This window comes from Hippoglossus stenolepis, chromosome 2 (assembly GCF_022539355.2).
Source record: "Hippoglossus stenolepis isolate QCI-W04-F060 chromosome 2, HSTE1.2, whole genome shotgun sequence".
Classification (NCBI taxonomy): domain Eukaryota; kingdom Metazoa; phylum Chordata; class Actinopteri; order Pleuronectiformes; family Pleuronectidae; genus Hippoglossus; species Hippoglossus stenolepis.
Genome location: NC_061484.1, coordinates 29436748 through 29449194, shown reverse-complemented (window position 1 = coordinate 29449194; position 12447 = coordinate 29436748). Strand labels below are relative to the sequence as shown.

At 43.5% G+C, this 12447-nt stretch overlaps 1 protein-coding gene across 1 annotated transcript in view; it reads left to right on the top strand.

Moving 5' to 3' along the window:
• col9a1a (collagen, type IX, alpha 1a) overlaps window positions 1–11877 on the top strand; it is a 14266-nt gene extending 2389 nt beyond the window's left edge. The window contains exons 5-32 of the mRNA XM_035142300.2: window positions 995–1048; window positions 1228–1263; window positions 1716–1739; window positions 2123–2176; window positions 2295–2348; window positions 2536–2568; window positions 3456–3512; window positions 3604–3657; window positions 3740–3793; window positions 3901–3954; window positions 4147–4200; window positions 4276–4329; window positions 4573–4626; window positions 4906–4959; window positions 5039–5092; window positions 5179–5223; window positions 5316–5369; window positions 5530–5583; window positions 5734–5787; window positions 7673–7744; window positions 8658–8693; window positions 8780–8824; window positions 9025–9057; window positions 9646–9792; window positions 9940–9994; window positions 10327–10515; window positions 10750–10827; window positions 11064–11877. Coding sequence (XP_034998191.1) covers window positions 995–1048; window positions 1228–1263; window positions 1716–1739; window positions 2123–2176; window positions 2295–2348; window positions 2536–2568; window positions 3456–3512; window positions 3604–3657; window positions 3740–3793; window positions 3901–3954; window positions 4147–4200; window positions 4276–4329; window positions 4573–4626; window positions 4906–4959; window positions 5039–5092; window positions 5179–5223; window positions 5316–5369; window positions 5530–5583; window positions 5734–5787; window positions 7673–7744; window positions 8658–8693; window positions 8780–8824; window positions 9025–9057; window positions 9646–9792; window positions 9940–9994; window positions 10327–10515; window positions 10750–10827; window positions 11064–11269 — 1812 coding nt within the window. The 3' untranslated portion in view covers window positions 11270–11877. The remainder of the gene's footprint in view (window positions 1–994; window positions 1049–1227; window positions 1264–1715; window positions 1740–2122; window positions 2177–2294; window positions 2349–2535; window positions 2569–3455; window positions 3513–3603; window positions 3658–3739; window positions 3794–3900; window positions 3955–4146; window positions 4201–4275; window positions 4330–4572; window positions 4627–4905; window positions 4960–5038; window positions 5093–5178; window positions 5224–5315; window positions 5370–5529; window positions 5584–5733; window positions 5788–7672; window positions 7745–8657; window positions 8694–8779; window positions 8825–9024; window positions 9058–9645; window positions 9793–9939; window positions 9995–10326; window positions 10516–10749; window positions 10828–11063) is intronic.
• The last annotated feature ends 570 nt before the right edge of the window (window positions 11878–12447 follow it).

Below are 12447 nucleotides of genomic sequence, written 5' to 3'. Positions count from 1 at the left end.
CACAGAAACTGGCCGAGAGGGAGAAGTTTGAAAATACGAAATATTAAGAATTCAGCAGCAGCTCAGAAATAATCTGCGTCTTTAGTCTTTGATTCTCTTCTGACTTTGTCCAAATGGACGAGGACGATAATCTTGAGTAGATTTTGGTTTGAACGTTTATTGATGGAGGGTGAAAGTGAGGGGCGGGGCTAATGCCACACCCTCCCTCAGTGGGCGGCGCCTTCCTGTGCTTCAATTCGTCTTCTTCTTCTCTATTCGGTTTATTGGCAGCTGGTAACCAACGTCAAGGTGCATCACCGCCATCTACTGTACACAACCCGCCCTGCCTCACTCTTCCTCGTCCCTGCTCGGTCCTGAGCTGCCTCCGGGTTGATCTCTGATCGGAAACTTAACCTGCTCTGGAGCTGGTTAACCGTTCAGCATCAGTTACCGTGGTGATTCCCCCCCGATTAGAAGTGAACGACCTTGAAAACTCTGACGTAATCCTGAAATAACCACAAATCCTGCTCCTGGGGTTGCTGTGGTTACACGACGAGAAGACGTACTACTACTACTACTAATAATAATAATAATAATAATAATGCAAAAGATCACAATGTGTTGTTTGCATAGTCTATGATTTTCTGAGATTGATTTAATTGATGGACAAATCCTGTGGACTTTTGGTGATCTGACAAATACTTTTGTAGCGTATAATTAATCAAGTAGTTTTGTTTACTTCAGCTAACCAGGTCATTTTGTTTACTAAACATAACCATGTAGTTTTGTTTACTAAACCGTAACATTTAAATTTGTTTACTAAACATAACGAAATAGTTTTATTTATGAAACAAGTAGTTTTGTTCAGTAGAACTAAACATTTAGTTTGATTAACTGAACCAAACCAAATAATTTGTTTGACTTCCTCAAGTGGTTTTCTTCACCGAAGTTCACCCGGTGTTCTGAAGTGTGTGTAGCTGCTGTGCTTCTCTGATCACGTGACGTGTGCCTGCAGGGACCCGTGGGACCTCCTGGAGATCCAGGTCCACTCGGCACAAAGGGACTGAAGGTACATTCATCATCAGTCATTGAATTGGTTCTGTGGACACGTCAACACTGGTTGAATTCTGTTTCCTGAGGCCCAGTCCGGAGAAACTGTGGAGAATGAAACAGGAATTTGAATACACTTCTCTGAACGGGACAGAGAAGATGTTTCTGACGTCAGATCTTATTTCTTCCTGTTTTCAGGGAGATGCTGGAGGACGAGGGACAGCTGGAGAGCCTGTGAGTGCAGAGAAGAACCTCTTGGATCATTTATACCTTCAGCTATCATATCTCATATCTGTCATGTCTTTGATAAACCCACATAAACATGGTCAGTATCAGAGCAGATTGTGCACTGAACCACACGTAAGGATAATTTGCTGCATAGGTGTGAAGATAGTTGTGTTTATATGTCTGCAAATAATAGAATAATATTGATAATATAATTATATGAACTGACACAAAGCATACAAAATGTTTTTTTGGTTCAAACTCTTTAGTCTTTGTCTCACTGAGAATCAGTTTTTATACGTTACTGTATTTACTTCATAGATGATTCACTGCATGAACAGAGGATCGTTATGTGAAGATGTTTTAAATTCAAAATGTCAAGAGAAAAGAAATCAGGTGAGAAATCTGTTTGTGATTTCTGCTGCTCACTCGTCGTTGTGGTTCTGTGGTTTCTCTCTCAGGGTGTCGGACCTGACGGACTCGATGTGAGTAGCTTCAAGATTTTAATCCCTGTGGTAGTTTATCCTGTTTCATGATCACAGGATCTGCAGGTGAAGGACGATGAGATTTGAATCTTCATTCACATGGAAGCAATAAAGTTTATTTCACACAACATGAATACAAAATGAAATATTAAAATACATTGGTGGTGGAAACCAGTAAAGACTGACACGAGAACTACACTGAAATAATAACAACAAATATACAAAAGATACAAAATCTTCAATACAGGTAATATATTAGTGTAAAAGGAGAAAATCTCATGTATTTAAGAGCAGAGAGGGAAGAAATATTTATACAAAGTTAGATGAGAATTCTTCACCTGTCTTGTTTGATGATTATGAATTTTGAATGTTTTTTTTCACAGGGTATCCCTGGTACAGACGGGCTGCCGGGGGAATTGGGCAAAGTTGGCGCCTCTGTGAGTATTTTTCATATTTAAAATTTAAAATAATAAAAATCGGCAGGAGATTAAAACATTAAAAAGATGCTTTGAGTTTTAAGATTCGTGCCTAAATAAAAACCTTCCCCGCTCACAGGGGGCGAGAGGGAAGAGAGGACAGGTCGGACTTCCTGGTGCCGCCGGGCCTCGGGTAAATATCCAGCTTCTGTTCCTGTTCAACACCGGATGGTGAAACTGGGAGTTAAGAGTTGTTCTGTTTGTGTCGTTAACAACACAATAAGTTTACGTATAAAGTTCATTGAGTTATGATTTTGTTCTGTGAAATATGATCTGTGCCGAATAAAAAGTTGAATAACGGTGTTTTTCTGTCTGAGCAGGGACCTGCGGGTGTGTATCAAGGAGAAGACCTGGTAAGTTTGATCCCAGATGGAAAATTAACGTTTTAATGCATCTTCTATAAATTTCATGTTTACATTAGTTTTTCAATTATAAAATGTGAATTAAGATGGACGACAAAAAGTGAAGCCAAAGTGTATTGATCGCCCCCTGGTGGCAGGTTATAGTGTAGGTCATAAACCCCGCCTCCTCCATGTAAGCAGATGGGACATGGTCCAAAATTTAAAAAAATCAAAATAGACATTAAATAAATAATTTGTCAAAGATGGTTTCTATCATTTCAGGTGGTTCTTCTCTCACTGATGTTTATTCATGTTTCTGATCAGTTGGGTTTGAATCAGTTATTTGCTGATATCAAAACCTTACTGAGACGTCATGATTGACAGCTGACGATTGACCTCCTGATTGGTCGAGTGTTCGTATCGGGGATATTTTGGCTTCATGTCTGGACAGGGGGAGGATGTGGAGACGTGTCGTCCATCTTTATTCACAGTCTATGTTTTAAGTTGATCATTTAATTCCTCGGGAACCATCGTTTGAGTTCACATCATTAATAGAAAAATAGAAAATATAGATGATTTCTCTATTTATTAGTGTTTTTGGCGACAGGAAGCTCTGAGAACCTGCTGCCACACTGCGACTGATCTGAAGAAAGAGTTTATATTCTCCTTTAAATGTTCAAATACATTGAATTAGTTTAATTTCCTTGTCCCATGATTCTCTTTGTTTTCCTCCCTGTGATAAAAGCTTTAGTAAATAAACCCTTTATGCTGTGAACTACTTCTTTTACGGTAAAACACACAGATGTAACTTTCTGCTGTTTCTAATGGGGTCACTGTCAGTGGAGCCCCCTGGTGGCAGGGCTCTTCCATGACCTCAAATAGGCTGTTGTGTTTTTCAGTGTCCTAACGCCTGCCCCTCGGGTCTCAATGGACACTCTGGTCTCCCCGGCATGAAAGTGAGTTCACAGTTTGATTTGTCCTCACCGACTGACACTGAGTTAAAAGCACTTTAAAGATGAATGACATCATTCTGGTTCCTGCCTGCAGGGCCACAAAGGGGTCAAGGGTGAATCCGGTGAGCCTGGAAGACAAGGACACAAGGTGACATCCTCGTTTCTAGCGCGTGAGAGAAAATAATCCAGATGTAAAAATCCGGACGTAACCAGGTTTCGTTGACTTTCAGGGGGAGGAGGGCGATCAAGGCCTGCAGGGAGACGTCGGAGCTCAGGGACTACCAGTAAAATACTTCACCACACTCTCTCACTCAGTTTCCTTCGCTCATGTCAAACATGCTAACATGAGACGTCTCTGTGTCTGTCTTCTCTGTCCGCTGAGTGATTTTAGGGTCCAGGTGGAGCAAGAGGCCTCCCGGGAATATTGGGCTCCAAAGGGGACAGGGTAAGACGTCCCGTGTCTGTAATGTTCCACCTCATGTCTGCGCTGGGACAAATAAAAGCTCAAACCTCTTAAACAACGAGCACTTTCAAAATAAAAGAATGTAAATCAAGTTCATCACTGCGTCTGCACCTGAATACGAACCATGAAGGTTTTGGACTTGATTTTATCTATGTACTTCCGTTTCCCAAACAGGGACCTCGTGGGAGTTTTGGCGGTGTGGGTCCTCGGGGGATCCAGGGAGGCCCAGTGAGTCTCCAGCACATCATCTGACATCTCCTGGTTATTTACACTGATACTGACGGAACTGATTCAATCCTTTAGGGCGACCCAGGCCAGAGAGGAGCCATAGGCGAGGCCGGACCGGGGGGAGTGTCGGTAAGAAACATGAAGACATGACAACGGCTGCTGTGGAAACACAAACAGTTTGAGTTCACTCACACGCTGCCGGCCTTTTGTACTGTCTGCACATCCTGTTTCCACCGGATTGAAAGAAATAGCCAAGAGCTTAACATTATATCTTGTATTTCAATTAATGAATTGATTCTCCACTTGTTACAACTTTTAACTTTATTATAAACATACTTTTTAAATGGTATTAATTTGTGTGTTTCTTCGTAGGGGGATCGAGGACCACAAGGAATCAGAGGAGGGCCGGGTCCTAAAGGAGAAGCTGTGAGCCCCCCTTCATCTGATCAAAGCCAGAATCAATCAATCAATCAATCAAATAAATGGAATGCTGTCCTTCAGTTCTGTTTACCTGTCGGACATCCTTCTTATTAAATATCCATGTTCCTTGTTTTAGTCTCTGTCCTTCATGTTGTTATCAGAGAATTAGCTAAATTAAATAAGTTCATAATCTCAATTCAGATCCTGGACTTTACAGGTTTTCCTTTGGTATTAATGTGTTTGTTGTGATTGATGTCATGTTTTTCCTCTGCCTCTTGTCATTAGGGTTTGCCTGGTCCTGATGCTCGGGAGGGAATACCCGGGCTGCCAGGAACCAAGGTGAACTCACTACACACTGGTGCTTTACATAAATCAATCCATGATGTGTTTTATTCAATCCGTCCCTCGTTGTTTTCAGGGTCTTCCCGGGAAGAATGGCGCTCCAGGTGACGGCGGCCTGCAGGGACTTCCTGTGAGTGACCTCTGACCTCCTGATTTGTGAGACTTGTATTTTTCTTGTTTGGATGCTGATGTTTGACACAAACCGTCTCCATGCAGGGTATGCCAGGCACTTATGGCCAGAAAGGACACGCCGGTGGGAAGGTAGGATTAAAACTTCTATCCACAACAGGGCTGTACTTCTACACGGTAACTTTCTGAATGAGCTGAGAAGGAATGTGATTATTTGTCCCCAGGGCAGCACAGGAGATCCAGGAGCTGCAGGACTGATGGGGTCGCCGGGGAAACAGGTACGTTTGACAAATTTCCCTTTTTTAGAAAAAGTAAAAACCTCAGAGCGAATAAATGTGTGAAACTACCTCCAACATCTTTGTAGTATTTGAGGTGTCAATTGCAATTTAATGCAGAAAATGTGCAAACACGTGTTTTTGACGTCTTATCTGTTTCCAGGGCGAGCGTGGCGAGCAGGGAGAGGTGGGACCAGTCGGACCCAGAGCAGGACCAGTGAGTCTCATCTACATCTCACAACACCATTTTTAATCCTCGGAACAGGAAGTACTCCTCGTTACCCATCATGCCGAGCTTCAGGGTCCTGGGACTTTCTCTCCGTTCCATTTTGACCCATTTGTCTATTTGTCTGTTTTCTTTCTTCAGGGTGAACGAGGAGAACGAGGGCCCGAGGGGCCTCTAGGATCCCCAGGAGCCCGGGTAAGAGAGAGAGAGTCTGATGTGGACGGTAAAATCAATTAACTCACTCAGGACGCAGAGGAACAAGGAGGAGTTTGACCAGAGAAGGTTTCACTGAGAAACTATGGTTTTCTGCTGCATCCACATAGACACAACACAACAAGACACAACACAACAAGACACGATACAACAAGACCAATACAACAAGACGACACAACATGACACGACACAACAAGACACGACACAACAAGACACGACACAACAAGACCCACACAACATGACACGACACAACATGACAAGACACAACAAGACACGACACAACAAGACCGACACAACAAGACACAACACAACATGACAGACACAACACAACATGACACAGGATAAGCAACACACACAACATGACACGACACAACATGACACAACATGATACAACAAGACACAACATGACACAACATGAACAAGACAAACACAACATGACACACACACAACATGACACAACATGATACAACAAGACACAACATGACACAACATGATACAAGACACAACATGACACAACAAGACACAACATGACACAACATGACACAACATGACACAACATGACACAACAAGACACAACATGACACAACATGACACAACATGACACAACATGATACAACAAGACACAAGATGACACAACAAGACACAACACAACATGACACGACAAGACAAGACAAGACAAGACAAGACACAACATGACACAACATGACACAACAAGACACAACATGACACAACATGACACAACATGACACAACATGATACAACAAGACACAACAAGACAAGACAAGACACAACATGACACAACATGACGCAACAAGACAAGACAAAATGACACAACATGACACAACATGACACAACATGACGCAACATGACGCAACAAGACATGAACATGACACAACATGACACAACATGACACAACAGATCGACACAACAAGACAAGACAAGACAAGACAAGACACAACATGACACAACATGACACAACATGACGCAACAAGACAAGACACAACATGACACAACATGACACAACATGACACAACATGACACAACATGACACAACGATCAGATTGACCTTTATTGATCCTCGACAGAGGAAACAAAAAAAGAAAGTTACGATAATATGATCAACAATAAAACTTTCACAAGATGAATAATAATGATAAAACACAAATATAAATGATGAAACCATGAACTTAGGGAACACGACAAACAGGTGTTAGTGGACGTTGAAGCACGTGACCACTTCCAGCTGCTCTCTGAAGGTTGTTCCTGCGTCTGGAAGCAGCATCACTTTTCAAAATCAACGTGAAAACAAACAGGTTGAAGAAGATGAGATTCGGTCGGGTGGAAGTTGTCTTGTGAGACGATGAGTTTGACGAAGAGTTCGGCTGCGGCTCCGCTCCGTCAAACCCTGAAGTGTTTAAACACCATCTCCCATCCGGGACATGTTATTCAACACTGCTGTACTTTTACTACAGAGGGTCGTTCCTTGATGAACTTCTGTCCCCCGCAGTTTAGTCTGTAATCCACCGGCCAGCGAGCATGAATGGCCTCTTGTTACAGAAATCGGAGGCCCGGGCCGGGGGTTCTCTGCAGCTCAGGGGGGGGGATTCGGGGCAGGAACAGGAGCTGAGACGCCCTGAAAGAGTTCTCTGTTCCCCAGGAATGCCTGAACGTGGTGGGCTCGCTGTACGCCACCACCAGCGCCCACTAACGCCCGCAGACATCTGACGGGTGGATGGTCGGCACTGTTCGGACGAGGCGGGACATGTTTTGGTGGTGGGGGGGGACTTCACACAGTTGGTGGTGTGTTCTGATTCTGAGTGTGTGTGTGTATTTAACAGTTTATTTCTTCACGTGTGTGTTTTTGCAGGGAGGCAAAGGGGATCCGGGCCTTCCAGGACTTCCTGGACCTGCTGGTTATCGCGGTCAGAATGGAGACAGGGTGAGAGCTGTCAGATCAAATGAAATAAACCCTTCCACTTCCATCGGCGTTTCAGAAAATCCTCATAGGGAGAGTTTTGAGTCTGGAACCAGCTCCGAGATGAATTCAGACCATGAAACCTTTTGTTCAGAACAAATACAAATATTAGAAAACGTCAAAAGATGTACAAGACAGTAGATAATTATTTTAAGAGCAAAAACTTAAGAGAAAACTTAGTCGTCCTGTGGTAAACGTGAAGTAACGCTGAGGTGTCCGATTGGAGCCGACGTGACTTTCGCAGTTGGGGGAAACGTTTCCATGGTAACAGCAAGTTCCACCAATCAGAGACGAAGCAATTACACCTGAAGAAGTGCAAAAAAAAATCCCTGAATCCAGATCTGCACAAAAATGTAAGAAGTACCGCGCTGACCCAGACCTCATCCTCCCAGCAAGCTTCATGGGAATCCGTCCTGTAGCTGTTGCTCACAAACCAACAAACTGCGGTGGAAACAAAACCTTCTGTGCAGAGACAACAACTGACAGAGGAGCTGCAGATAAATCAGCCAGAGAATGATCAGATTGCAAATTTGGATTTTCAAAACTCATTTGGCAACAACAACAACAACAACAACAACAACAACCAGCAGCAGCAGCAGTTCTGTGTTGATTGGAAACGCTGTTGATCCACCTGATGAATATTTAGTATGAAGTCTAGTGGAGAAGAGTCCAGAATGAGTCTCATTTCTTAAAGTCTCAAAGTCTAAAACTGAATGAGGTGAGATCCAATTTGAACCTAAAGTCAACATCAGGATCAGCAACATCTGTAACGTGAGAGAAACCTCAGAAAACTACGAATACGATTCAATGGATTTAGTTATTTCCTCCTAAACAGACTCAGATCCTCTAAATGCTGATTGTGTTTTGTCTCCGTCAGGGAGCAGTCGGTCTTGACGGACCCGGAGGGGAGCAGGTATGTTCCTTTAGGTCTTAATATCACATGTTCACATTATGATCATCAGGTTCAGAGCCAAACGTCTGTCCCTGTCTTTTCTTCAGGGACCAGCGGGTTCCGAGGGGACGTCTGGAGACAGAGGAGACCTGGTGAGTGATGGACGACTGAACACACCTCGTCTTCAACCTGTTTGCATCCAGAACGCAGTTTAATGATGAGTCAGAAAACAGACTCCACTTTAAGTTATACTTCATATTGAGATTTGAAAAAGTCTGATGAAAGTGTGGGAACAATTGCTTTCAACACATCCAACCTTTTCTCTATTGTTTACACATGTTTCTTCTTCCAGGGAGAACAAGGAGAAGGCGGAGAGAAAGGATCGGTACGTTCACTAAACATCATGACCCCATCTCAACCTGTCAGCTGACCACATGACTCTCCTATAATTATTGATGTCTTAACGTTGTTTTAGATCCAGCTGTTGTTTACTTCCTGCAGCTGTCGGAAGTAAAATCACAGGATAACTTGAGTTTTTTCATCATAAGCAGCTTTATAAAGTTTTTACAGCACTTTCTTCCCAAAATCTGTCAAACTAAATTATACAATAGCAAGTTCTTTGACTTCTCGTTTATAGTATCGACTGACGGACATTTAACTCAGAGCATTTTCATAAAATGAATCCTGATTTTGGAAACGTCCCAAATTGTGTGACAGGCTGAGAAAAGCAGATCAAATCTACCAGACAGAACCAGTTAAATGTTACTGGTACCAGTCTCTTTCCTTTGCATTGCAAGACTTCTATAAAAACTCAGACGTGTCTATGGCCCAGAGATCGATGAGTTTGTGCAGTCTGGTGCAGATACAGACGATAATCCAGACCTGACGGACATGTGCAGGATTGTCTGACCTCGAGGTGGCGCTCTGCAGCCGATCTGTTGTTTCAATGTGTACCTGCTGCTGTCGGTTGCAGACTGGTCCACCAGGAGAGACGGGAAATAAAGGACCCGAGGGCGGCCGAGGACAGCCAGGGAAAGAGGGCAAGTCGGGCCAGTCGGGACCGCGGGGCATGCAGGGCGACGGGGGGGTACCGGGCCTCCCCGGATCCCAGGGACCAGCGGTAAGGCCTCCGTCACTCAAAGGACCAATCTGGTTGTTTTAAACAAGTGATGGTAAAAGACAGAATCTAATGTCAGAGTCAGAAGTGAGAAGGGCAACGTTTGCCTTCTGATGTTTGCTCATCACTGTCATCGCTTTATTTGTGCAGGGAAAAGCACCGACAGACACACACATCAAACAAGTTTGCATGAGGGTGATGCAAGGTAAGTGTTTGCATGTTCATGTACATATTCCCAGGCGGGAACACGTTTTTCTAATCATTTGACATCGATTGAAAAATAGTGAATACTCAATTTTCAGCCATTGTGTTGAAGAGAAGCAAACGGACTCCTGAGTGTAATGAAAAAAGGGGATTTTTGTAACTTATAAGTTTAACTTTTAACATAAGAAAGAAGTTGTTTCAGTAAAGTTTCTCAGAAGCTACATAAAACTCAAATCCAGTACTTGTGCTGAATCTTTTCAAAACGATCTCTGACTGAAACCCGGTGACTCTGGACTAAAGCTCAAATCTAAACCCTGTCCTCCTGCGTCACAGAGCAGCTGGCCCAGCTAGCAGCCAGCCTGAGCAGGCCTGAGTCAGGAGTCTCTGGGCTGCCTGGCCCCCCCGGCCCGCCTGGACCCCCGGGATCCTCTGGGGAGAACGGTTTCCCCGGACACTCCGGATCTCGAGGACTGCCAGGGCTGAAGGGTCCGTCTGGGGTCATGGGTCGCAAAGGACCCAAAGGTGAGATTCAGATTAGCAACTCTACAAACACCAGGAACTTTGAGTATAAACGTTGTTGGACTGGAAACAACACTGAGAGTGTTTTACCTTTGTGTTTAATCCAAGAACAGTCGTATGATTCTGTTCACAGCTCAAACACATTTACGCGGTATCACTGTAACTGTAATGAAGGAACAGATAAAGTCTGAACTCTGAGCATGAACTTCCTCTCGGTGTCATGTGTCCGCTCGGCAGGTGACCACGGTGACCGAGGCGACAGAGGACACACGGCGAGAGGACCCAAAGGAGCACCCGGAGCGCCCGGTCAATCAGGTAAATGACAAGTATGACTGAGACAATTTAGAACTGTGCCCTCAGTTCTCTGACTCTCGCTCAGCGTCATTCAGTGAAAGAGCAACTCAGAAAACGCTCGACACATAAGTGTGTAAAACGCAACATATAGAATAAATAAAATGCCCAGTAGCTTGTCTTTCAGCAGAGACGGGGTGAGACACGGTCTTGGACACGGTCTTGGACACTTGTGACGTTTTCTTACTTCCGTTGTTCAGGTAATTCGGGTCGACCGGCTTACGGCAACGACGGCCGTGATGGAGAGCGGGGACCTCGGGGCGCTCCCGGTATTCCTGGCGTGCCCGGGCCTCCCGGTACCTCGGGTCTGAACGGTTACTGCGAGTCGTCGCAGTGCATCCTAGCGATGGTGGCGTCGCCGGTTTCAGCGAAGGACTCCGGCATGAAGGGCCCCAACGAGATGTGAGGAGGAGCAGGAGGAACTGAGAGACTGGAGGAGAACGCAGAACTTGGAGGAAGATTTGGTCCATTTGGGTTTCGTCACTTTTTTTAATTGGTCAGATCATTTGACTTTTTTGTTCTCTTGGCGCCATCTTTGACCTGAAGGTGGAAACTGAGCACCAACACTTTTGAAACCTTCACGTAAAAATGTTAAATACTTTTACCTCAAGTTTGCCATCTGTGTACTGTACAATTAAAGGAGTAGTCCGTGTTTTTTGTGAAATTAAAAACTCACTGTATGTGTATGAACCGCACCAGACCCATTTCTGTCCCAACAACAACAACAATGTGTATGTTTATGTAAATGTGTTGATACGCAAGTTATACTGTTGGATAAGGTACATTTGTTTGTGAGTATCTTTGTTGTTTCTCCACTTAAAAATGGCCCGTGAGCCTTTTCCTCTGAGGATATGTTTGATGATCTCTGTCATGACGACTGTTGTTTTTGTGATGAGTGGGAGGCGATGTGTGAAAAACCCTCCGGCAGTTTTGTATGACTTCTTATTTATTATATCGAGCTTCGACATGACATCTTCAAGTTGTACAAAGGGGGAAATAAATACATTTTGATAACCTCTTGCATGTTTTGTACGGACGAGAGCGGCCAAAAACTGACAGGATGAAAATATGACAAAATCTAAATTAAACATGAATTACTGTGATTGTCAGCTTTATATTTATTTCTCTAAAACAAACCTGGTAAATGTGGTGAGGCGGAGAAACAATAAGTCAATATCCTTCCTTTCAAAATGAAGTTAAATTTGAGTCTTTGTTTTCATGTTTGTTAATTGTAAATATTCAGTTTCTGGCCTGAACAAAATCTCTTCAAAACCACATTTCTGTCCCACTTTTGTTTTTATCAGGCGTCTTAAAAACGTATATTTTCTAAATTCCGTCCATAATAAAATCACTTACTCAGCTCCGACTCAATTTAATCTTTTATTTTCAAGTCTAAACTTTGACCCTAAAATGATCAGGATGTGTCTGTAAATAAAACGGAACCACAAATGTTTGATATTTACTAAAAAAGGACAAATGTAAGGTTTGTGATCTCAGGTCAAACCAGATGAAATCCTTGATCATGTCTGCAGCCTCCCACGATATGTTTGAACCACAAGTACGTTCATTTGGTGCATTTGAACT